General features: G+C 38.9%; 1 protein-coding gene across 5 annotated transcripts in view; it reads left to right on the forward strand.

Moving 5' to 3' along the window:
- Positions 1-25,670, forward strand: part of AKAP7 (A-kinase anchoring protein 7) — a 161,905-nt gene that overhangs the window by 117,022 nt on the left and 19,213 nt on the right. For 2 of the 5 annotated variants that reach the window (XM_025865495.2, XM_025865499.2), the window contains one exon: positions 24,831-25,668. The exons of 2 other annotated variants lie outside the window; for them this stretch is intronic. In XM_025865495.2, coding sequence (XP_025721280.1) covers positions 24,831-25,027 — 197 coding nt within the window. In that variant the 3' untranslated portion in view covers positions 25,028-25,668. Of the gene's footprint in view, positions 1-19,194; positions 19,309-24,830; positions 25,669-25,670 lie in introns of those variants that run through there. One more of the 5 variants, XR_012378565.1, reaches the window with a different exon arrangement.

Below are 25,670 nucleotides of genomic sequence, written 5' to 3' on the forward strand. Positions count from 1 at the left end.
CGAAGGCAGTCGCTTAACCAACTGAGCCACCCAGGCGCCCCTGGGTGGCTCAGTTGGTTAAGCGACTGCCTTCGGCTCAGGTCATGATCCTGGAGTCCCGGGATCGAGTCCCACATCGGGCTCCCTGCTCAACAGGGAGTCTGCTTCTCCCTCTGACCCTCTTCCCTCTCATGCTCTCTATCTCTCATTCTCTCTCTCTCAAATAAATAAATAAAATCTTAAAAAAAAAAAAGAAAATCCATCACCCAGGTCAATTTAGTAAACTTAGAAAGAACAGAATTTTTTTGAACTAATTCATAAACAGTTTATGAAATTCTTTAAAAATAATTTCTCTTTTAAAGTTTGTGTTCTACAATCTTACCAGTCTTACTCACAGTATGATTTTTTTGGTGAATATGTCTCTTTTTTTCCAGCTTTATTGAGATATAATTAATACATCATTCTGATGAATGTCTTTACACCAATTCTCATTCCAAATTAATGATGTTCACTGTGAACACATGATAGAGGGACAGGTTAGTGAATTACGGGGATTACACCTGCAGCCAGGCAGAGGTTAGTGTTTGGAATGATAAGCAGTACTCTCATGGCTTTGGAAATTAAGGGAACCAAAGGCTCAGATGCCAGGAGGCCAGGGCAGTCTGTGGAATGTTCTGAAAATTCTGAGGAATTCTTTTTTATAATATATATTTTTAAAGATTTTATTTATTTCTTTGACAGAGAGAGACACAGCAAGAGAGGGAACACAAGCAGGGGGAGTGGGAGAGGGAGAAGCAGGCCTCCCGTGGAGCAGGGAACCCGATGCGGGGCTCAATCCCAGGACCCCGGGATCATGACCTGAGCCAAAGGCAGACGCTTAACGACTGAGCCCCCCAGGCGCCCAAAATTCTGAGGAATTCTTAAAAGGATCTGGGATCAGTTAGTCAGAACAGAAATAGAAAAGGGCAGTCAAAAGGGTCAAGGCAGTGAGAGGTTAGATGCCAGGAAGTTACAGACATCAAGGCAAATTTATTCTTTTTTAATTAAAAGGGAGAACTTACTGGCTCTAATATACAAACAAGAAGATGGGTAGAGTTGACCTTGAGGTTGACTGACAGGCATTGTGAGCCCTCTGTCTCTTCCAGCGGCTTCTGTGTTCTCACCCTCTCAGACTTCGCTCTGTGATGGAGATGACTTCCAACAGCTCTTAGGAGCATTTTTCCTACTCAACTTTTGAGCAGAATGGGTTTCTCTTTCCTAATCCCCATATATAAAATCTGAAGGAAGGTACAGGTTATAAATTATACAATCCTAGAGGGTGCTATACATATCAAAGACATTGTAATTTATGTATTATGGCATGAAGTACTTTTATATACTAATAAGAGCTGTTTATTGTGAAAAATTTCCAAGAGATAGAAATGAAGTGTCTTGAGGAAGGGGCACTTAAAAACATTTACACAGGGCACAATATGGACCAGTGGTTGCCCTGGTAGACCAGCAGCCCCGCTGGAGTCATATGGAATGTGAGATGAGCAGTTAACTGAACCGGAGAAGTGAAGTGGGTGCTCTGATTTATCAAAAAGCGTTGATGGTAAGTGAGGAAAGGATTTGGGCCAATTGTTATAAAGTGGATATGGTCTGGAGCCCTGTGGGGGTGGTCAGCAATGGAGCAGTCAGTCACTGATCCTAAAGGAACCATGGTATGCTCTTTCAGTTCTTGACAAGGAGAACCACCATGCATCCCCTCTTATTCTAAATATTGGGAAGCTCAGAATCCAGCTCATGGCTTTCATGATCTGCACTTCTGTGATCTATACTTCCTTCTGTTCTTTACTTGCTGTTATAATTTATGTTTTTTCTTGGTGTCGATTTTTACTTTTTACTTATAGTGTACTTTTTACTGTATATATTTTTTGCCACTAATTATCTCAAATCTTCTTGATTTGGATTTGGATGACGAACAGACAAATGATGGAAAGAAGCATGTGGCTGAAGGGATGGAAGGGCCCTACTAGGAAAACAAGAGCAAGGTAGAAGCTGTGAAGGATTTTGACACTCACTACACGTGCATAATGCACATTCTGAAGTAGATATGTTCCTGGAAAGTTGCATAGAAACTAGACTTATGTGATTATTTTTATCAGTTGTGATTTACAGAAAATCACTGTTTCAGTGCCTCACATTCAGTGTGGTGCATCTAGAAACCTAAAACCATCTGTACCTCATTGTCTCAGCTGAGATCTGTTCATTTGCCTGCTGAAAGGCCTGTTGTAAGATTAATTAGCCTTAGCTCTCCTTTGTATCTCAGAAGGAATGTCATTCAGTTGCAAAAGATGTAAATGCAAGCTCTAAAGAACAGTGCATAAATTTCCTATCTGCAGTCACTCCAACATTGTTTTAAGAAACATACTCTATAAAGTGAGTAGGTTACTAATAATCATGTTTGCTTACAGAGATGTATAGCAAGGAGGTATCAACAAATAGCCTTGTAACCTTGTAAGTTGAAAGCTTTCACTTAAAACAGTAAGAATAGCTAATTGTATTGAATTCTTACTATAAGGGGGGCACTGTAGTAAGTGCTTTGTATTATTATCTTACTTAATTTTCACAACAGTCCTATGGCATGGAACTACTGTTATCCCTGGTTCACAGATAAAGAAAGTGAACCTCAGAAGGGTTAAGCAGATTTCAGGGATACAGAGCTAGTAAATGGAGGAGCTGGGTTCTAGTCCTGTTTTCTGACCCTATAACTTAACAAGAAGCATTATAAATATTTTCTAGTTGGAAGTCTCATTTTAGTGGTAAAGACATCACAGAAAGTATCATAGAAATATATTTCCCATCGCCAGATATACAGCAGCATCGTGGCATAATGGTACAAGTGTCCTGACTTTGCCATATTTAGTTGCGTGGACTTGGGCAAGTCTCTTGGCTTTTCTGACCCTTGGTTTTCTCATAGGTAAAATAGTGATAATAATAGTAAGCTTTTGATTTAAATATGTAGGGGGAAAAAAGGTAGGCACATAATAGGCACTTAATATTAGGTAGGCTTATTATTATTAAAAGGTTCCACAAATATGATTATTACCACTGAGTAATGTTAGGTGTTATGAAAACATGGGTATGTAGAGCCTTGGGACTCCATATGCAGGACACTAGGTCTTCGAAGGAACTGGTGATGAGGAGCATGACTCCTCAGCCTCTGAGGCTCCTGGGAAGAGACTCTAAACAACTGTAGGAGGGACAGGCTCTGGTTTATTCTTCAGAGAAAAACACTGGACAAGACCAGGGTTATCTCTGATCTCGTTTTCGGTGCCCTGCTTTCCCCAGGGACATCAGGCTTGCCATTAGCACACGTGGCGAGTAAGCCCTGTGTGACACCGAGTGTTCTGTGCTCACCCTGGGACACGTAGGCAGGTTTCTTACCCAGACCTGAGACTCCTGTGCTGGGAGCAGTTCTTCCATACTTGGAGATCAAGAGCTTGGGAAGCAAACATCAACTGACACAAGAAATGAGTTCATTTACATTTACATACCATTAGTGCATTACTCAACAAGTGTAAATGGTAGTTTAATTATCTATTGTAAGAATTCACATATTCAAAGAACTTTAAAAGATTTTATTTATTTACTTATTTGAGAGAGAGAGAGAGCAAACAGAGGGAGAGGGAGAAGCAGATTCCTCACTGAGCAGGGAGCCCGATGCAGGGCTCCATCCCAGGACCCTGGAATCATGACCTGAGCCAAAGGCAGACGCTTAGGTGACTGAGCCATCCAGGCGCCCCTCAAAGAACTTTAGTGAACAGTAGATATCACCAAAGAGAACTTTAAAATCATTTCATTTTCGTCTGAGTGCTTTGTGGAAGCCTCTAGTAAATTGATAATCATAGGTCATTGAAAAAAGAAAAGTATATCTTAAATTACTCTCTTCAGTCATTCTTCCTGAAGCTAAAGCAGTAAATGCATGAGTTCAACAAGCCTCAGTTTGTTTGTTTTTTAAATGAGTAACAAGACTATATTAATGAACACAAGTTGGCAGTAAGGCGAAGAGTGTGTGAGGAAGTGGGGGTGGCCAGGACTGCAGTGGTCAGGAGGTGAGGGGAAGTGGAGACATCGCCCCTTGGCATCTCTCCCTCTTCAAGGACTCACAGTGTTCCCCTCGGAGCCTCTCAATGGCCTGTAAGGACAGCAGAGCAGGGTGACTGGCCCCTCTCACAGCCGGAGAAACTGGTTCCAGTGCTCAGAACTCAGTGGTCACAAGTAGGCTCAGTTTCTTTATTCATTTTTGTTACATGCCCTGAAGAATGGCCAAGACCTTAAATTGTATTTTCTCTTGATTTTATTTATTTTATTTAAAATTTTTTTTTAGGTAGACTCCACCCTGGGCATGGAGCCCAATGTGGGGCTTGAACTCATAACCCTGAGATCAAGACCTAGGCTGAGATCAGGAATCAGACGCTTAACCGACTGAGCCATCCAGGCGACCCTCTGATTTTATTTTCATGACTAACCATTTTCAAGTTTTCTTTAGCATCACGTATTCTCTGTTTGACCCACTATTGTTGCTTTTACAATACCTGATAGATACGGTCCACAGATTGGCCAGTATTCACAAGCAAAATACATTGACCAAATAGTTTTATGGACCTGGATTTTCATTGCTCAGACTTTAAAATTTAAGTTTTGGAAACCAGCAAAGAAAACCCACAGTGGCAGTTTAAGCTATTTTATGTGTTGGTTAGTTGAGTAATTAGATTGAAAATCTTGTAGTATCAAATGCATTCTACAGTCTCATCCAAAAAGGGTTTGGTTTAGGATTAGGCAGGTGAGTTAAAAGGAGCTATGTTTTGAATAATTTTAAAAATATGATTGATTTCATTCTATGATATTGAAGTATTTATGATGCTCTTGATCACATTGTAGTTATGGTTGTATTTTAGTCTGTCTCACTGAATTTAATGACTGGTTATTTGCATTGAACCTAAAACAAAATGAAGTAAAATCATTGGTTAGTGGCATATCTGATGTTTTCCTATAAAATTATAGGGACATTCTTAGACCCAAGCTTATATTTTTAAACATCAGCAGAAATGTGAATACCTAATTTTCCTTAACATTATACCTCATGGGTTAAAATAGGGAATTCCTTGAAGACAAGACGAAATAATTTGTGTAGAAATAAATGACGTGCAGACTACTTGGTATGTCCTGCAGGAGTCCCCACAATCTCTCCCCTGAGTACGTTTGCAGCCCCCTCATTCCCCCCTCTCCTCCTAACCGGCCATTGTATTCTAGCCCAAGTCCTGCAGTTACCTGAGCAAGCTGGTTGGCCTTCCCACTTCCACCACAGTCATGTCGTTTCTCCCCTGGCCCCCCTGAGATACACTTTGAAGATCCGGCTCAAGCATCACTTTATACGGGAGACTTTCTTTTGATATTTTCCCCTAGTTAGAATTGACCACTCTCTACTCCGCGTACCCACTCTGTGTTGTACATCTTTCCTTCCGAGCATTCACGATCTCTTCTTTATCTCTTCACACGTATTTCTACCTCGGCTACATTGCAGGTGTCCTGAAGGCAGGGCCCATGTTGGATTAATTTCTGTATTCAGAGCAGCAATGCTAATCACACACAGAGGGAGTGACTGAATGTGTGTGGAAGGAAAGATGAAAGGAAGAAGGAAGGATGGGGGATGGGATGAAGGGATTATACTCCATTAATCAATATCCATTATTTAGTATAAAAATCTTAATCTGAGAGTGAAACTTTCTGAGTTTCTTGTTTTTGTTTTTTTTTTTCCAATTAGCCAACCATTAAATTATGTGCTGTTTTTCTCATGTGTACCTTCACTGCCCCGGGGTGTGGGTGCACCAGAGAACTGTGGGCTATCTGCCTCGGGGCAGGGGCCCTGGATGAACTCATCTACCTGACTTTGAGTGAGAACTCCAGATTTTCATCACTTCTACTATGTGATCTTAGTTTGTGTAACCTCTTGTGTCTCGTTGTTCTTGCTTGTAATATGGGAAGAATAACACTTATTTTACCTCAAGAGGTTTCTTTGAGAACCAGATGCAATAATGTTTCTGAAAGCACTTTGAAAAGTGTGAAGTGTTGTCTGAGTGACCGGAGGGAAGCATTCCTGTAACTGCTGTTTGTGACCTGGCACCGTGGGGGTTTTCTCAGTCAGGGGGACCTTTGGTGTGTCCTGATGGCTTGAAAAGAGGAAAAGTGGTATCTACAGTTATGATTTATTTCACCAGATTAGATTGATGGCAGCGTTTATGCTGCTGATCTGCCTTGGTGAACATTGCCTTTAGATCAGGAAAGTGGCCTTTATTTCTGCTTGAATCAACTCCTAGCCTGGAATATCAGCCTGAGAAGAGAAGTATGTATTACCATGAGCAGGTGTGTTAACCCAACAAGTGAAAATTAATCCCAGCTGGTTGTGCTTTTAAGTTTTATGTACAACTCTCTTTTTTTAAAAAGATTTTATTTATTTATTTTATTTATTTATTTGAGTGGGGGAGGGGCAGAGGAAATAGGAAGGAGAGAGAATCTCAAGCACACTGCACACAGAGCCACAGAGCACTAAGCCCAACATGGGGCTCAATCCCACGACCCTGAGATCATGACTTGAGCCAAAACAAAGAGGCGGACGCTCAACCGACTGAGCCACCCAGGTGGCTCTGTTTTATATAAAACTCTCTTAAATATTAAGATGATAAAAAATTACATGAACATGGTAAGTTTTACGATTTAAAGCAATGCTTATTTTCTAGCCCCCTTATTTTTCTGCCAGACAAGATCATGATGCTTTTGACATGTTTGAGACCATTTATTTTCTCTCTGTCATACGAATAACTTTCCAGGGATAACCATACTTCTGTTGATACTCCTTTGTACCAGGGCTTGTGTTTGAAATCTCTGCTGCTTTTATGATTGCTCAAATGGCACTTCCTAGTTTTGCACTGGATGCACTATACAAAGGATGTAGAGTGGTCCTTGAGCAAATAGTCAGGGATATTGAGAACTTACATTCCCAACGCGAGCAAATACAAGAATAAAAATTCAGGGAGGAAAAAAAAAAACCCATAGTCTCTACATAGTAGAGAGCATTTTGTGATAGGGAACAGCTTAGAAACAATACAAGGCAAAACAAATGAGCAAGACAACCTAGTGAGTACAATGCCCCTTGGACATAGATTTCAGCAACAGAGTGACAGTGATCACTTGTCAATCAAGGACTGGCTGCACATGAGTTTGCTCTTTTGGAGCAGATTAGACCAAATGATACATGTTTTGTACCCTGAAGGGGAGAATTAAAATGATTTGGGGTTCATTCATGCTCAGAAACCACCCCTGTCTATTACACTGGAAATTATTTTTCAAATTTTTATATTGAGCACCTGTGTTGTTGATGTATCAGAATTCATTCCTTTGTATTGCTGAGTACTGTTCTGTTGTGTGGATGTACCACAGCCTGTTGATTCATTCACCAGTTGAAGGGTATTTTGGTTGTTTGGGGAAATTAGGAATAAAGCTACTACAAACATTTATGTATAGGTTTTTGTGTGACCATATGCTTTCATTTCATTTGTTTTCAATTCTGGCTAGAAATGAGATTGCTGGTTACATGGCAAGAATATGGCCAACTTTCATAAGAACAGCTTTTGTAAGAAATTTCCAAACTGTTTTTACAAACTGGCTGTTCCATTTTTGCATTTCCACCAGCAGGAAGGAGTTCCAGTTGCTTTACCTCTTCACCAACACTTGATATTGTTAATCTTTAAAATTTTAATTTTAGTGGGTGAGTGATAGTATCTCATTGTCATTTTAATTTGCCTTTCCCTGATGGCTAGTGATCTTGAGCATTTTTCACATGTTTATTGGCCATCTGTATATCTTTAATGGGGTAACTCTTCAATTCTTTTGGCCATTTTTAATTTTTTTTTTTTTTGTCTTCTTACTAAGTTGTGAGAATTCTTTTTTTATTCTGGATACACATTCTTTAATGGCTATGACTTGCAAATATTTTCTCCCATCCTGTGGTTTGCCTTTTTTCCCCTTAACAGTGTCTTAAGAAGAGCAAAAGTTTTACATTTTGATGAAGTCCAATTTATCCTTTTCTTTCGGTAGATTTTTTTTGGAAAAAAAATTTAAGAATCTTTGCCTAATCCAAGGTCACTAAAAAGTTCTGTATTTTCTTCTAGGCATTTTATACTTTTAGCTCTTATATTAGCTCTCTGATCCATTATAAGTTCATTTTTCTGTCTGCTGTGAGGTAAGGATCACGTTCCTCTCTTAAAGCCTATGTCTTGGGGCGCCTGCATGGCTCAGTTGTTGAGTGTCTGCCTTCGGCTCAGGTCACGATCTCAGGGTCCTGGGGTCGAGCCGCGCATCGGGCTCCCTACTCAGTGGGAAGCCTGCTTCTCCATCTCCTACTCCCCCTGCTTCTGTTCCCTCTCTCGCTGTGTCTCTCTCTGTCAAATAAATAAATAAAATCTTTTAAAAAAATACATAATAAAAATGTAGTCCTTGTATCATGTGACCTTGCTGAACGTATTTTTGTAGATTCTTCAGGACTTCTAGATAAATGATAATATATACTGAGAACGAAGACAATTTTACTACTTCTTTTTCCAATCAAGAGGCTTTTTACTCGTTTTTGTTGTTTTGTCTGATTGCATTGTCTACGACTTAGAGTACAACACTGAGTAGTAGTAGTGAGAGCAGATCTTTATATTGTTTCTGACCTCAGAGGAAAATCATTGCCTTTTACCTACTAGGCATTGCTGTGGGTTTTCATAGAAGCCCTTTTAAGCCTAAGAATGTTTCCTTCTATTTTTAGTTTGCTAATAGTGTTTATCATGTTTATCATGAGTGAGTATTAAATCTTGTCAAATTCTTTTTCTGAATATATTGAGATGATTGTATTTATCTATTGTCTGTTAGTATGGTGAATTATACTGATATTCAAATGTTAACTCAATCTTGCATTTCTGGAATAAACCCCTCTTAGTTATGATAACAGTATCTTTTTCATGCATTGCTATATTTGATATGGCAGTATTTTCGTAAGGGTTTTTATATCTCTATTTGTGAGAGATACTGTTCTTTTTTCTTTTTAGTTTTCTTTTTTCACAATGTCTCTCTGGCTTAGGTATCACAGAATGAATTGGGAATTGTTCTCTTTCTCCTATTTTCTAGAAGATTTTGTGAATTGGTAAAATTTCTTCCTGAAGTACTTGGTAGAATTTACCAACAGTGGAGCCATCTGTTGAAAGAGTTTTTTTTTTTAAAGATTTTATTTATTTATTTGAGAGAGAGAGCGTGAGCAGGGGGAGGGGCAGTGGGAGAGGGACAGGCAGGCTCCCCACTAAGCAGGGACCCCTGGACCGGGGGCTGGATCCCAGGACCCCGAGATTATGACCTGAGCCAAAGGCAGATAGTTAACCGACTGAGCCACGCAGGAGCCTGAAAGATTTTTTTTTTTTTTACTATAATTTCAATTTCTTTAATAGGGCTATTTATGTTATCTGTTTATTCTTGAACAATCAGGTAGTTTGTTTCTTTTAAGGAACTTGCTCGTTGCATCTAGTTTGTTGCATCTATTGGCATAAAGTTGTTAATATTTCCTTATTACCCTCTTAATGTTTGTACCATTGATGGTGATGTTCCCTCTCCCATTCCTGATATTGGTAATATATATCTTCTGTTTTTTTGTTCTTGATCAGTTTGGGGAGAGAGTTATCAATCTTACCGATTTTTTTTTTTCCCCAAAGAGCCAGCATTTGGTTTTATTGCTTTTTCACTATTGTGTATTTGTTTTCTGTTTCATTCTACTATTATCTTTATTATTTCCTTCTCTCTGTTTACTTTGGGGTTAATTTGCTTCTCTTTTCCTTTGTTTTTAATGTGGCAGCTTTAATAAAACTGATTTGAGACCATCCTTTCTTATTTTCTAATCTAAGCATAAAATGGTATAAATTTTCCCCTAAGTACAGCTTTAGCTGTATCCTACTACAAATTTGATATGTTGTCTTCTAATTTTCATTCAGTTCAGAATATTTTCTAATTTCTTTTGCTTTCTTCCTTAATCCATGGATTATTTAGAATTGTGTTGTTCAATTTATAAATAATTGGAGGATTTTCAAGATATCTTTCTGTTAGTGATTTCTTATTTGGTTCCACTGTATTTTGAGAGCATGCATTGTTCTCAAAATACAGTGATAATTTTAAATTTATCGAGACTTGTTTTATGGCTCAGAATATGATCTCCTTTTGTAAAGGCTTTCTGTATACTAAAAAGAATGTGTGTCCTGTGGTTGTTGGGTGGAGTGTTCTGTAATCGTCAGTTTGGTGGATTTGGTTACTAGTCTTCAAGTCTTCTATATTTTTATTGAATTTCTCTCTCTTTGTTCTATCAGTGTAAGAGTGGACTTGAAATCTCAAACTCTAATTGTGGATTATCTATTATCCTTTCAATTCTATCAGTTTTTATTTCAGGTACTTTGAAGCTCTTGCTATTAGTTGCATACACATTTAGGATTTTTATATCCTCTTGAACTGATTTCTTTAAGGTTATAAAGTGTCCCTCTTTATCTCAGATAATACTCTTTTTTTTTCTGAAATCTGCTTTGTTTGATATTGACTCTCTAGCTTCCTTTTGACTAGCTTTGGTATGATATATTATTTTCCATCTTTTTACCTTTAACCTTTCTGTGTTTTTATATTTGAAGTAGATTTTTGGTAGACATCATAATTGATTCTTATTTTTTATGCAAATTAACAATCTTTAATATTTTATTGGAGTATTTAGACCAGTCTGTGTTTTACGTGATTAGCAATATGGGTGAATTTAAACCACCCACCGTGCTTGTTCTTGTCCTATCTTCTCTTTGTTCTTTTTCCTCCTCTTTTACTGCCTTATTTTGTATTAAGAATTTAGGATTCCATCTATGTTTATTATTGGTTTATTAGCTACCTCTTTTTTATGTTTACTTTAGTGGTTGCTCTAGGGTTTTAAAATATACATTCTTAACTTATGATGGTGTGCCTTCAAATAATATTATGCCACTTCACATTTAACAAAAGAACCTTGCAACAGTTATTTCCATTTTCCCGCCCAGTCTTGGTGCTATTGTTGCCATATACTTTATATCTATGTATTTTATAAACTCCATTTAAAACAGTTGTTTTTTTTGTTTGTTTGTTTTTGTTTTTGTTTTTGTTTTGAGAGAGAGAGACACACAGAGTAAGGGTGGGGTAAGACATGGAGAGAGAGAAAGAATCTCAAGCAGGCACCACGCCCAGTGAAAGCCCAGCATGGGGCCCGATTCCACAACCCCTGACCATGACTCTAGCAGAAATCAAGAGTTGGACCCGGGAGGCCTGCGTGGCTCAGTCTGTCAAGCGTCTGCCTTCAGCTCAGGTCATGATCCCAGGGTCCTGGGACTGAGCCCCGCATCGGGCTCCTTGCTCAGCAGGAAGCCTGCTTCTCCCTCTGCCTGCCACTCCCCCTGCTTGTGCTCACGCTCGCTCTCTCTCTCATTCTGACAAATAAATAAAATTTTTTTTTAATTAAGAAAAAAAAGAGTCGGACACTCGACCGACTGAGCCACCCAAGTGCCCCAAAACAGTTGTCTTTTAAAGAGATTAAGAATGAGAGAAAGTCTTTAATTTTTATCTACATATGTACCATATGTACAGTTTTTAGTTCTTTCTTGTCTCTGAGTAGATCCAAATTTCCATCTGGTATCATTTTTTTTTCTGCTTGAAGTTTTCCTTTAATATCTCTTCTAGTGCTGGTTGATTAACTCAGCATTTATATGTCTGGAAAAAATCGTTCTTTTACCCTCGTTTTGAAAGATAATGTGTCTGGATAAAGAGTTCTATGTTGCCTTTTCTTTATCGTTTAGTACTTTAAAGATGTCGTACTCTTGTCTTTGGCTTGTATTGTTTCTGATGAGTAAGTCTGCTATCATTCTTGTCTTTGTTCCTCTGTGTATAATGCATCCTTTTTCTTTTGGCTGCTTTTATGTTTTTTTCTTAATACTGGTTTTAGCAGCTTGATCATGATGTTCCTCAGTGTGATTTTCTTCACATTTCTTAAAACTTGATATTTTTGAGCTCCTTGAACTTAGAGTTTAAGTTTTTATTGAATTTCAAACATTTTTGGCCATATTTCTTCATCTATGTATTTTTTTCACACTCTACTTCTTCTTTCCTTAAAACCCTTTCCTAATTAAATTGACTCTCTGGTCCAATATTCCTGTTTCTTAACTGTCTCTGTAATGTGTCTCGTACTTTCCTACTGCATCTACCAAAAATTCATGTCCTCATTGTTTCTCTTTTTATCTACTGTAAAAACTTGTCTCTATTTTTACCCCTCTCAAGTCCTTCTTCCATATTCTACATGGCTATTATAGTGAATTTTCTAAAATATGCTTTCCTTAAAATTCTTCAATAATTGCCCATTGCTTATAGAATGAACTTAGACTCCATAGCATGGTACATAAGGCCCTTCATCTGTACTTGCTCTCCAGCCTTCTTCCCTCCTACATCTCCTCCACCCTCCCCGTGACACTCTGGACTCTTTATACCGGTACCATGGAATTACCTTCAGTTCCTTAAGTGCATCATGCATTTTCATTCTTCTGAGCACACATTCATGCCTTTGTTATGTCTGAGAAAACCTTCCTACTCCCTCTTACTCCCATGTCTGAAAACTCCTATTCACTGAGCTGAAATATCTCCTTTGTGAAAATTAACCTTGTTATCCCTTTCCAATTCCACTGAACCTTGAGCATATTCTATTATTGCATTAACCTTTTGTTTTACAATCATTGTTTATTGGTCATCCTCCTAGACTGACTTCTGTGTGATCAGAGACTAGATTTTATGTATGTATGTATTTATTTATTTATTTGAGAGAGAGCAAGCAAGGGGAGGGACAGAGGAACAGGGAAAGAGAGAATCTTGAGCAGGCTCCATACTCAGCGTGGAGCCTTATGAGGGGATTGATCTCACGACCCTGAGATCATGACCTGAGCTGAAATCAAGAGTTGGACACTTAACCAACTGAGCCATGCAGGCACTCTGATTTTATTTATTTTTAAATACTTAGCAATGGCACATAGTAGGCACTTAAGACAATGTTTGAGTAAATTAATGATTGGCTTATAGTAAGTATTGAACTCATTCTTCTTAAAATAAATTGAACTCAGATCAAATCATAATACATGTACTAATAAAATAGCTATCATATTTTGAGAGCCTACTATTTTTTAGGTACATGGTAGGCACTTTCCATACCTTATCTCGAATGTTTCCAACAACAATGCAAGGTATATTATCCTCACGAGTGGCCTATTGAAGGGAAATTTAGGTTTAGAGAGATTGTGAACAAGGCTGTGCAGTTAGAAAATGACAGAATTGGATTTCAAACTCATACGTATGTATTTTTCTCTCCTTACATATTAGGAGTTTTGTCACATCACTACCCATAGTTCTAGCTCATCACCAAGGCTTCCAATAAGAAATGATAGCATTGAGGCACCTGGGTGGCTCAGTCGTTAGGCGTCTGCCTTCGGCTCAGGTCATGATCCCGGGGTCCTGAGATCGAGCCCCACATCGGGCTCTCTGCTCAGCGGGAGGCCTGCTTCTCCCTCTTCCACCCCCCCGCTTGTGTTCCCTCTCTCGCTGCGTCTCTCTCTGTCAAATAGATAAATAAATCTTTAAAAAAAAAAAGAAATGATAGCATTACAGTAGAAATTGCATAAAGAACATTGTGGATCATAATAAGGACTCAGAGAACTGATGTTACAGATAGATGGAAAAGGGAAATCTCTACAAGGCTATTACATGATGTCTGGAAAGATTTCTTTGGTAGGCTGTTTGGCCTACAAACATCCAGCAAATGTGTCTTGTCCCTTCACTGATATGACTGTATGAAGAGCAGTCATGAGGGCACAAGTCATAGAAAGCATCCTAAGCCATGTGATTTGGAGTCTTTGCAAGGATCCTTTTTTTTTTTTATAGTGAAAGATGGTAATTTTATTTTATTTTTTTTAATAATTTTTTAGTTATGTTAATCACCATACATTACATCGTTAGTTTTTGATGTAGTGTTCCATGATTCATTGTTTGTGCATAACACCCAGTGCTCCATGCAGAATGTGCCCTCTTTAATACCCATCACCAGGCTAACCCATCCCCCCACCCCCCTCCCCTCTAGAACCCTCAGTTTGTTTTTCAGAGTCCATCGTCTCTCATGGTTCGTCTCCCCCTCCGACTTACTCCCCTTCATTCTTCCCCTCCTGCTATCTTCTTTTTTTTTTCTTAACATATATTGCATTATTTGTTTCAGAGGTATAGATCTGTGATTCAACAGGATCCTACAAGGTTCTTACAGGGGTGTGTGGGTCAAGGGGTTGGCTTCAGGCTATGCCTTGGGGAACAGTGGAGGGAAGTGAAGACTCTAGGATCTTCATCATGACAGCTTTGGCTGAGGCTGTGTGGGTTGTGCCCTGGCCCACTCAGGCTGTAGGGGAACTGCCTGTTGGGATCTTATCTCCCCTTTGTTTCCCCTAAGACCTATTAGTGATATTCAGTTTAACTGCATGCTATTCACCCCCTCCAATTTAACAGTGGTGAAGATGGGGTGGATGGAGGGACACAGTACAGTGTGGGATCCCTTGGGGGTGGAAATTGTCCATTTTTCACATAAAGTATCATCTGCGCTACTGAACCCAGAATAAAACTTATAAAGGCATGTTTTTTTTTTCCTTTTTGAGATTTATGTCATAGAAAATATTTAAAATACCATTTTGGTATTTTGTTTCTAAAATTTTCTGGTGTGTGTGTGTGTGTGTGTGTGTGTGTGTGTGTATGTTGGAGATGGGAAGGAATTTTGGTATTTGGCAAGAAGAGGGGAGCTTTATTTACAGGAACTCTATTTCCTGCGGTGTTACAGCTAATACTTCGGGCGGATAAGTGCCAAAGGACAGTGTGAGTTTAAATGTGCACTTGGGGACAATTCTTGATCTGTCCCTTATCACAGATAAGTTGCAAGTGGTGTGCAAGGAAGTTGAGTGTGCCACCCCAGTTTTTAGAATAGCCTGCAGATCTATATTAACCTTTCTTTTTATCTGGGTAGATGAAGAAAAGGTAAGCTCAAAGAAAAACCCGCTGCTAAGGGGGACACAATTGTGCTTCAGGAATGTGGAGGACAAAATGGTGCAAGTGACGGGAAGATGCTTCGGAAGCCTCTGTTCAGACACCAAATGAAGTTCCTGAGAGTTGGGGTGTGAGCTAGTGAGAACTTTTTTTTTTTTAATTTAGACTTTATTTTTTTAGAGCGGATTTAGGTTCACAGAAAAATTGAGAGGAAGATACAGAGATTTCCTGTACACCCTCTGTCCCCCACGTATGCATAGCCTCCCCCACCATCAGTATCGCCCACCAGAGTGATGCTTTGTTACAGTCGATGAATCTACACTGACACGTCATTCCACCCAGAGCCTAGTTTACTTTATAGTTCACTGTAGGTATTGTACATGCTCTGGGGCGCAGACAAGCGTATGATGTCCTGTACCCGTCATTATGGTATCATACAGAATAGTTTCACTGCCCTAAAAATCCTCTGTGCTCTGCTTATTCATCTCTCCCCTCCCTACCCCACCCCTGGCCACCACTGATCTTTTTACTTTGTCCATAGTTTTGCCTTTTCTAGAGTGTCGTATAGTTGGAATCATATAGTATGTAGCCTTTCCGGGCTGGCTTCTTTCAGTTAGTAATATGCATTTGAGGTTCTTTTGTGTCATTTTATGGCTTGATAACTCATTTCTTTTTAGCACTGAATAGTATTATTCCATTATCTGGATGTACCACAGTTTATCCATTCACCTGCCGGAGGACATCTTGGTTTCAGGTTTTGACAGTTATGAATAAAGATGCTATAAACAAAAATAAATATAAAATCGAACTAAAAGAGTTAACATGAAAAAAAAAGATGCTATTAACATCCATGTGCAAGTTTTTGTGTGGACCTAAGTTTTCAGCTACTTTGGGCAAATACTAATGTGTGTGCTTGCTTGATTGTATGGTAAGAATATGTTTAGTTTTTGTAAGAAACCATCGACTGTCTTCCAAAGTGGCTGAAACATTTTGCATTCCCAGCAGCAATGAATGAGAATTTCTTTAGCCCCATATACTTGTCAGCATTTGGTGGTGTTGGTGTTCTGGATTTTGACCATTCTAATAGGTGTATACTGATGTCTCATTGTTGTTTAATCTGCATCTCCCTGATGGCTTATGATGTGGAACATCTTTTCATATGCTTACTTGCCATCTATATGTCTTCTTTGATGAGGTTTCTATTAAGACCTTTGGCCTATTTTTTAAGTGAGTTGTTTGTTTTCTTATTGTTGAGTTTTGAAGAGTTCTTCACATATTTTGGATAATAGTTCTTTTAAAAATATTTTCTCCCATTCTGTGGCTCGTATTCCCATTAGCTTGACATTTTCATTTTCCACAGAGTGGAAGGTTTTAATTTAATGAAGTCTAGCTTATCAGTTATTTCTTTCATGGGTTGTATCTTTGGTTTTATATCAAAAAAGTCATTGTTGTACCCAAGGTCATCTAGATTTACTCTTATGTTATCTGCTAGGAGTTTTATAGTTTTGCATTTTATAATTAGGTCTGTGATGCATTTGAGTTAATTTTTGTGAAGGGTTTGAGGTCTGTGTCTAGATTCATTATTTTGCACGTATGTGGATGTCCAGTTGTTCCAGTATCATTTGTTAAAGAGACTGTCTTTGTCCCACTGTATTGCTTTTGCTCCTTTTTCAAAGATCAGTTTTTGTGTGGGTCTATTTCTGCGCTCTCTCTGTTCTGTTCCAGTGATATATTTTTCTAGTCTTTTGTCAATACCAGACTGTCTTATAGTTTTATAGCTAGTCTTGAAGTTGGGTAGTGTCAGTCCTCCAACTTTGTTCTCCTCCTTCAGTACTGCATTGGCTATTATGTTATTTTTTCCTCTCCATAGAAACTTTAGAATCAGTTCATTGATATCCATAAAATAATTTGCTGGGATTTTGATTGGGACAGTTGAGTACTTTTAATGCAGTTATACTTTCTCCCTTGGTCTTACATGGCATTGTAAGCAAGATTTCTTTTGTTTTCTTTTACAAATCCTAGCATGGTTTATTCTTTTTTAAAGAGAGATTTTATTTATTTATCTGAGAGAGAAAGGAGAGAATGTGAGCTGCTGGAGGGGCAAAGGGGGAGAGAGAGGGAGGGAATCTCAAGCAGACTCCATGCTGAGCACAGAGCTGGATGTGGGGCTCAATCCCACGACCCTGAGATCATGACTGAGCCATAACCGAGAGTAAGACACTTAATGGACTGAGTCACGCAGGCACTCCTCTCGTGATTTATTCTTGTCAAGATACACAGATATTTGTGGTGGGTGGGGACTGGTGATGGTTCCTGAAGCCCACTGTGTGACATCAGCCAAGCAATTAACTCACATAGAAGGACAGCTGAACCATATTAATGCTGATCTTAAATTATTCTAGTAGGTAGAACATATTTTTATTACCACAAAGGAATTCACTTCTTTTTTTTTTACCACAAAAATAAATTTTCTTTCTACATTGGGTCAGTATCAGAGATCTCAGGTATTATAAACAAAAACAGAATCATGGGTACATACAGTGGATTAATGGTGTTATAATTCTTAGAGTGTGGAATTGCCTACTTGAAATTTGTTGAAAATTTAGGTCTTCTTTTAGGGACAGTACTTTATTTGGTGGGCTTAACAGAATTTCTCATTGCCTTTCTTTTATATTTTTAGTATTCCCCTAAGAAATTGATTGAAGATATTCTGGGGGAGACTTCTAAAATAACAGTGTCAAAGACAAAGGTTAATCTGTCACTTTAAGTAGGTATGATATTAAATAACCCAACTAGACCAAGAAAGAAAATTTTATCAAGAATTTGCTTCATAGGTTGGAAATATTTTTTGCATGTAAAATGCAAAAAATGTTGGAATATCAAAAGATAGTTTGTGTACCTTGCAATGGCATGTTGAAATGCTATTTTAAATTTTTTAAATTTAATTTAATTTTATTATGTTATGTTTGTCACCATACAATGCATCATTAGTTTTTGGTGTAAGTGATCTATGATTCATTGTTTTTGTATAACACCCAGTGCTCCATGCAGTACATGCCCTTCTTAATACCTATCACTGGGCTAACCCATCCCCCCACGCCCATTCCCTTTAAAACCCTCAGTTTGTTTCTTGGAGTCCATAGTCTCTCATAGTTCATCTCCCCCTCTGATTCACCCCCCTTCATTTTGCCCTTCCTTCTCCTAATGTACTCCATGCTATTCCTTATGTACCACAAATAAATGAAACCATATGATAATTGACTTTCTCTGCTTGGCTTATTTCACTTAGCATAATCTCCTCCAGTCCCATCCATGTTGATGTAAAAGTTGGGTATTCTTCCTTTCTGATGACTGAGTAATATTCCATTGTATATATGTACCACATCTTCTTTATCCATTCATCTGTTGAAGGGCATCTCAGCTCTTTTCACATCTTGGCTATTATGGATATTGCTGCTATGAACATTGAGGCGCATATGGCCCTTCTTTTCACAACATCTGTGCCTTTGGAGTAAATACCCAGTAGTGCAATTGCTGGGTCATAGGGTAGCTCTATTTTTAATTTTCTGAGGCACCTCCACACTGTTTTCCAAAGTGGCTGTACCAACTTGCATTCCCACCAACAGTGTAAGAGGGTTCCCCTTTCTCCACACCCTCTCCAACATTTGTTGTTTCTTGCCTTGTCAATTTTTGCCATTCTAACTGGTGTAAGGTGTTATCTCAGTGTGGTTTTGATTTGAATTTCCCTGATGGCTAATGATGATGAACATTTTTTCATGTGTCTGTTAGCCATTTTTATGTCTTCTTTTAAGAAGTGTCTGTTCATGTCTTCTGCCCATTTTTTGACTTATTTGTTTTTTGGGTGTTGAGTTTGAGAAGTTCTTTATAGATCTTGGAAATCAGCGTTTTGTCTATAGTGTATCTTCTCCCATTCTGTGGGTTGCCTCTTTATTTTGTTGACTGTTTCCTTTGTTGTGCAGAAGTTTTTTATCTTGATGAAGTCCCAAAAGTTCATTTTTGCTTTTCCTTCACTAGCCTTTGGAGATGTATCTTGAAAGAAGTTGCTGTGGCTGATGTCGAAGAATGAAACTCGACCATTCTCTAACACCATACACAAAGATAAACTGAAAATGGATGAAAGACCTCAATGTGAGACAGGAATCCATCAAAATCCTAGAGGAGAACATAGGCAGTAACCTCTTTGAAATGCTATTTTAAACTATGCTTCAGGTAAAAGGAAGGTAGCCATTTATCTTAGAGGTCACCGTGGGAAAATACATTTATTCAAGTAGTAGGCAGAAGAAAAATACAGTATAATTTTAATCTTAAGCTGCCTCTTGTTAATTAAGTTGAACTAAGTCTGTTGAAAGTGGGACTACAAATATGGTCTTACTGGAATGGAGATACATGTTTTTTGAATTGCTGCCCACTTTCAGGGCTCTGTGATGAACCTTCCAGTAGGGTCTTAGTCTTGAGGATGCTTTGTGGAAATCGTAAGGTGGAAATCAGGACAGATCTGGAAGATTCACTTATAAATTTCTTTGGTTTTTGGTTGATTGGTTAGTTATTGTAGATGGTTAATATTTGTCCCATAGGCTGGATATTTTGTCATATTGACCAGGTTTTTCAAGCCAAGTGGTTGGAGATTTTCACATGACTATTTGGATTACTCTGGAATTCTCTGCTCTTGCTTTAAATTTTTTTTCTTCTTCTTGCTTTAAATTAATATTAAATGTAAATTTCTGGCCAAGGTGTGCTATCCTTATAGCAAGATAGCAACATTTAAAGTCCTTTAAGGACTTTAGTCAACAGTTCATTGAACTGTTCATTGAACTCTCATGAGTGAGGGATGACTGAGAAGCCTAGGACATGGTTTCTCTACTCAAGACCAGATCTTTAGCAGAGCGGGCACTCAATCAGTAGTTGTTGAATAAATATATTAATAAATAATGCTCATAATTTGTGAAGAAACTAAGAAAGGAAAACCAGCAGGACTTTGTTTTGTCCTCTGCTGTGTCCCGTAGGCTAGAATAGCCAGGTATATTGTAGGTCCTCAGTGCATATGTGAATGAATAACCAAATGACCATGTACCGTCCCTGCAGCCAGAGTTCTTGGAGCCACTTCCAGCTGGGTTAGTCAGGGAAGGCTTCATGGAGCAAAGGGATTTTGATTAGAGAAAGGGAGGGCCATCTAGAAATAGAGGGTGATGCAGAGGCTCCTCAGGAGAGGTTGGAAGCTGGCAGTGGAAGCACAGCAATGGAGGCTGATCACCAAAGGTAAATTTTAGAAAGCTTAGGAAGACTGGTTTAAATTTTCCTGTAGAGACAATGGAGACTAACAGGGACATTTTAGAAATATTAATCTAGAGGAGAAGAGAAACTGTAAAAAGCACATTGTTGGGGCTTGTGATTAAATGGGTTGATGAGGGAAATGAAGCAGTTAGAGATGGTGACAATCTTGTTTTGAGCTTACTTGACTTGGATGATAGTAAAAGCATAATCAGAAATCGGAAAGTCAGAAGGGGAAATTAACTTTTTGTGGGAAGGTTTTTGTGTTTTAAGCCGCTTAGTGTTTGAAGTAATGGGAACACTTCATAGTAGACTGAGAAAAATCTCAGAAACACAGATTATTTGACCGGAGGCATCTTAGAGAGTGAGTTATGATTAGACTCCAATACAACCCTCTGTCTTACTGATGACGTGTCAGTGATGTGATGACTGATTATCTTAAAACTGACAAGTGTAGGGAACAATCCAGAGGAATGCGTTCTCTGGCCTGGGTGCATGGCACAAGTAGGGTGACAGGATGCAGTCATTTCCAGTGTTTTGGAGGGTACTTAGAGTATACCTTCATTTGCAGTTTGAGTTTCCCCTTCTTAGTGTTTTTATGGTTTTTTGTTTTGTTTTGTTTTGTTTTAGACAGAAGAGAGTACGTGAGCATGAACTGGTGGGGGTGGGGCTAAGGGAGAGAGAGAGAGAATCTTAAGCAGACTCCCTGCTGCTAAGCATGGAGCCCAATGCAGGGCTCGCTCTCACCACCCTGAGATCATGACCTGAGCTGAAATCAAGAGTCGGGCACTTAACCAACTGAGCCACCCAGGTGCCCCACCCTTTTAAGTTTGAAGAGCCATTGTACAAATAGTTCCAGATAGGTAACACATTTGGAGGTATCAGCTATACAGTATAAACACTATCTTGTAAGATTAAGATAAAATCCTTTAAGTATTACACAATATGTTCATTCCTTCTTACTAATAAAAATAGTCTTAAATTGCCCCCAAATATGGTAACAGTAATGAATTTCTTTATCTTTCTTTTGATAATATCCTGACATATTTAGGTTCAGTAACTTCTATGTAGGTATTATGGAGTTGAAGCTTACTCAATTCTAAGCATATTTTGCACCACAAATGTTCTTTCTAGAACTTTTGATCATGAGTCTGGAGTGCCATATTGCCACTTCTGAGGGGAAAGCCGTTGCTAAGGGCTCCCACTGGTAGCAAGTCTAGATGAGTCTTTAAGCTATCTCTCGTCTGCTTGGATGTTTCTAGGAATGATGGTTATAATCAGAGTTGGTCCTGGACATGTGTTAAATAGAAGTGGTGGGGCTCAGAAGGAGGGTTGGAGACCAGTTCTCACCCTTAGCATATGCGCTTTTGTACTTCAATCCCTTTCATATGTAAGGATAGAAGATAATTATCCATCCTCCAGCTCACACCCTTAGTAACTGCCTGTCCCAGATCTAAGATTGCGAGTGAAACACTTGGCTTTTGGCTTCTGGAGGCCATGGGTGATATTCCAAAACTGAGCTGCGCTTTATGTGTGAGCAGTCTAGTTACTTCTTTTTCTTCCCCAGCTTTATTGAGATATAATTGACATATGACACTGTGTAAGTTTAAGGTACAGAATGTGGTGGTTTGATACACCTATAGATTGCAAAATGTTTGCCACAAAGACATTAGTGAACACATCCTTTACTTCCCATAATTGTATTTTAAGATTGTTGGTATAGTGAGACCGCTAAAGCTCTGTTCTCCTGCAGCAGTCACGTGTACGGTACAGTGTTGTTAACTATAATTGCCATACCGTCCATTAGATCCCCAGAACTTACTCATCTTATAACTGAAAATGTGTGCCCGTTGGCCAACACGCCTCATTTTTCTGTCCTTGCTCAGTCCCTGGCAACCACCATTCTACTTTCTGTTTCTACATTCCACATATAAATGAGATCACACAGTATTTGTCTTTCGCTGTCTGACTTCTTTCCCTTAGCATAATGCCCTCAAGTTCCATCCATGTTGTCACAAATGGCAGGATTTCCTTCTTTTTATGGCTGAATATTGCATTTTATATAAATACCACATTGCATTCTCTTCATCCATTCATCGACAGATACTTAGGTTGTTTTCTTGTCTTAGCTATTGTGAGATATATTGTGATGGACATGGGAGCACAGATATCTTGTTGAGAATATGATTTCATCTTCTTCAGATATATACCTAGAAGGGGGATCACTGGATCATATGGTAATTCTACTTTTAATTTTTTGAGAACCCTCCATACTGTTCTCCATCAGAACTGCACCAATTTACATTTCCATCAACAGTGCACAAGGATTCCCTTTCTTCCACATCCTTGCCAGTGTTTGTTACCTCTTGTTTTTTTGATAATAACTATTTAAAAGGTGTGGGGTAATATCTCATTGTGGTTTTGATTTGCATTTCCCTGATGATTAGTGATATTGAGCACTTTTCATGTACTTGTTAACCATTTGTATGTCTTACTTGGAAAAATGTCTATTCACGTCCTTGGCCCATTTTTAAATTGGATTGTTTGTGTTTTTGCTTGTGAATTGTATGAGTTCCTTATGTATTTTGAATACTAACCCCTTCTCAGATGTATGATTTGCAAATATTTCCTCCCATTCTGTAGATTGCCTTTCATTTTTTGATTGTTTCTTTTGCTGTGCAGAAGATTTTTAGTGTGATATAATCCCACTTGCTGATTTTTACTTTCATTGCTTGCTCTTTGGTGTCATCCAAAAAAATCATTGCTAAGACCAATGTCAAGGAGCTTTTTTTCCTTTGTTTTCTTCTATAAGTTTTCTGGTTTTAGGTCTTATGTTTAAGTCCTTAATCCATTTTGAGTTAATGTTTGTTGAGTGTGCATAAGATAGGAGTCCAGTTTCATTATTTTGCATGTGGATGTCCAGTTTTCCAAGCACCATTTATCAAAGAGACTATCCTTTTGCCATTGTGTTTTCTTGGCTCCATTGTCAAATATTAGTTGACTGTATATGTGTGAGTTTATTTCTGGGCTCTAGATTCTGCTCCATTGGTCTATGTGTCTGTTTTTATGCTAATACCATACTGTTTTGATTACTGTTGGATGTTCTGTATATACCTGTTAGGTCCATTTGGTTTAAAGTATAGTTCAAGCCCAGTTGGTTTTCTGTCTGGATGATTTATTCATTGTAGAAAGTAGAATATTAAAGTCCCGTACTATTATTATAATATGCTGTCTGTCCCTCACTTTAGATCTATTAGCATTTGTTTATCATATTTAGGTGCTCGAATGTCTTTCCCTTCAGTCATCTGCCTTCCTGGGTCAGCAGCTCAGTGGAAGGAGATGAGGGACTGAATGGGCATGAGAGATGAGCTCCTTGTGTTTTTTCCCAGTTAATGGAGACAAGGAAGAGAGTGAATGGGAAATGTCTGGCATAGGAGGAATAGGTGAGAATCAGCCCTTTTACAGTAAAATGAAAGGTAGAATAATTAAACCTTCATCATCACTAGCAGGGAAGTAAAATGGCCATAAAGTATTTTTTAAAAGATTTTATTTATTTATTTAAGAGGGAGAGAAAGAGAGAAAACGGGCGAGTGAGCCAGAGTACAAGAGCGGGGGGGGGGGGTGAAGCAGACTCCCCTGCTGAGCAGGGAGCCCGATGCGAGGCTCAATCCCAGGATGCTGGGATCATGACCTGAGCGGAAGGTAGATGCTTAACCGACTAAGCCACCCAGGTGCCCCGTGGCCGTAAAGTATTAACATCTAGTAATTTACTCTCATCATCCTAACTCTTGAAGAGTTTATTTCTTAAATTGCAGTGATCACACTGAGAGTAAAAAGAATATTAGTTTTACAAGCTTATTTTAAACCAGTTCCTAGTGGGCGTGCTGAGAGTTGATTAACAACCAACCTATGGGCCAAACATTTAAAACACTAGTGATCCTAAGCAGTTAGTTGATTGGGAAATCTTGATCACTTGACATTTGGCAGTGGCGAAGGAAAAGCAGACGCAGATCTAGTTGGTGAATTCACATGCCTGAGGCTCCAGGTGATGGGCACATGGACTTTAATAGTAGCAAATAGCCATGGATAAGAGAAGAACAAAAATTCTAGAAATGGGAAGCTTCCAGCATGGCGAGGTGGCATATTTTTAGATTGGGGTTAATGAATTACTTTTCAATCTGAAATCTTCAGGAATAGGCAGTTTCCTGTTTCTGCAAATACCAAATGAAAGGCCAAGCCAGTATTCTTGGATTTATAGATCCAATTTACCAGATTGAAAGGACACTTGCTCTCTTTAACTAAGCGAACTAGCCGGCCCCTGCATGCCAAGTTTCTGTGGCAGTATGACCTCAGTGACCTCTCTTCTCTATTGTGGAATGTAGGTGATAAGAATGGAGGTGAGCCCGATGATGCTGAACTGGTAAGGCTCAGTAAGAGGCTGGTGGAGAACGCGGTGCTCAAGGCTGTCCAGCAGTATCTGGAAGAAACACAGAACAAAAGCAAGCCAGGGGATGGGAGCTCTGTGAAAACTCAAGAGGCTGATAGGAATGGCACTGACAGTGACAACAACAGGAAGTGAGAGCCCAGTGCAGGCAGGCCCCCGCTGCTCCGTGAGAAGCATCCCGCTCCCCTCTGCTGGGTCAACGGACTAATTTGCATTGTGCTGTTTCAGTGTCTCTTGTCCAATCTGTGGAGATTGCCCACCACTTTCATGATCAATGTGTTTGCATTTCTGAAACACAACAGAAGAGAAATGGAGTGCTGGGACTAGCAGAGGAGATTAACTTACAGAAGAATGGCCCAAGTTTCACTTGCCCTCCGCCATGGCCGAGGGAGAGGGGGGAACTTTGGGTTATGCCTCGTGGACTCAAAGGGCATGGAAAGGGCCTGGCCATCAATGGAATACTGCCATTTATATTGCTTAGCAGGGCATTTGACCACTTTATCTGAGGCCAAAACACACACACAGCTAACAAGTGCTAAGTTTAAAATAATCACTGTTGAAATCGTTTTCCATACTGTTGGTCCATAATGTCTCACGTCTGTCCTACATCTGTTGCTATGAGGTGATTTTTATTTACGGTCAATTGGTTTCATGCAAATGATATATTTTCGGCAAAATGCAACCTTTTCTATAAAACGTGGGCAACATCTTAAAGGTTTCTTTTAACCTTCTTTTGATAAGTCAGTGTGCCATATTTCATGTTTTTCACTGGCATTTG

This window comes from Callorhinus ursinus, unplaced genomic scaffold (genome assembly GCF_003265705.2).
Source record: "Callorhinus ursinus isolate GAN/ISIS: 27379988/994484 unplaced genomic scaffold, GSC_fseal_2.0 scaffold6, whole genome shotgun sequence".
NCBI lineage: Eukaryota > Metazoa > Chordata > Mammalia > Carnivora > Otariidae > Callorhinus > Callorhinus ursinus.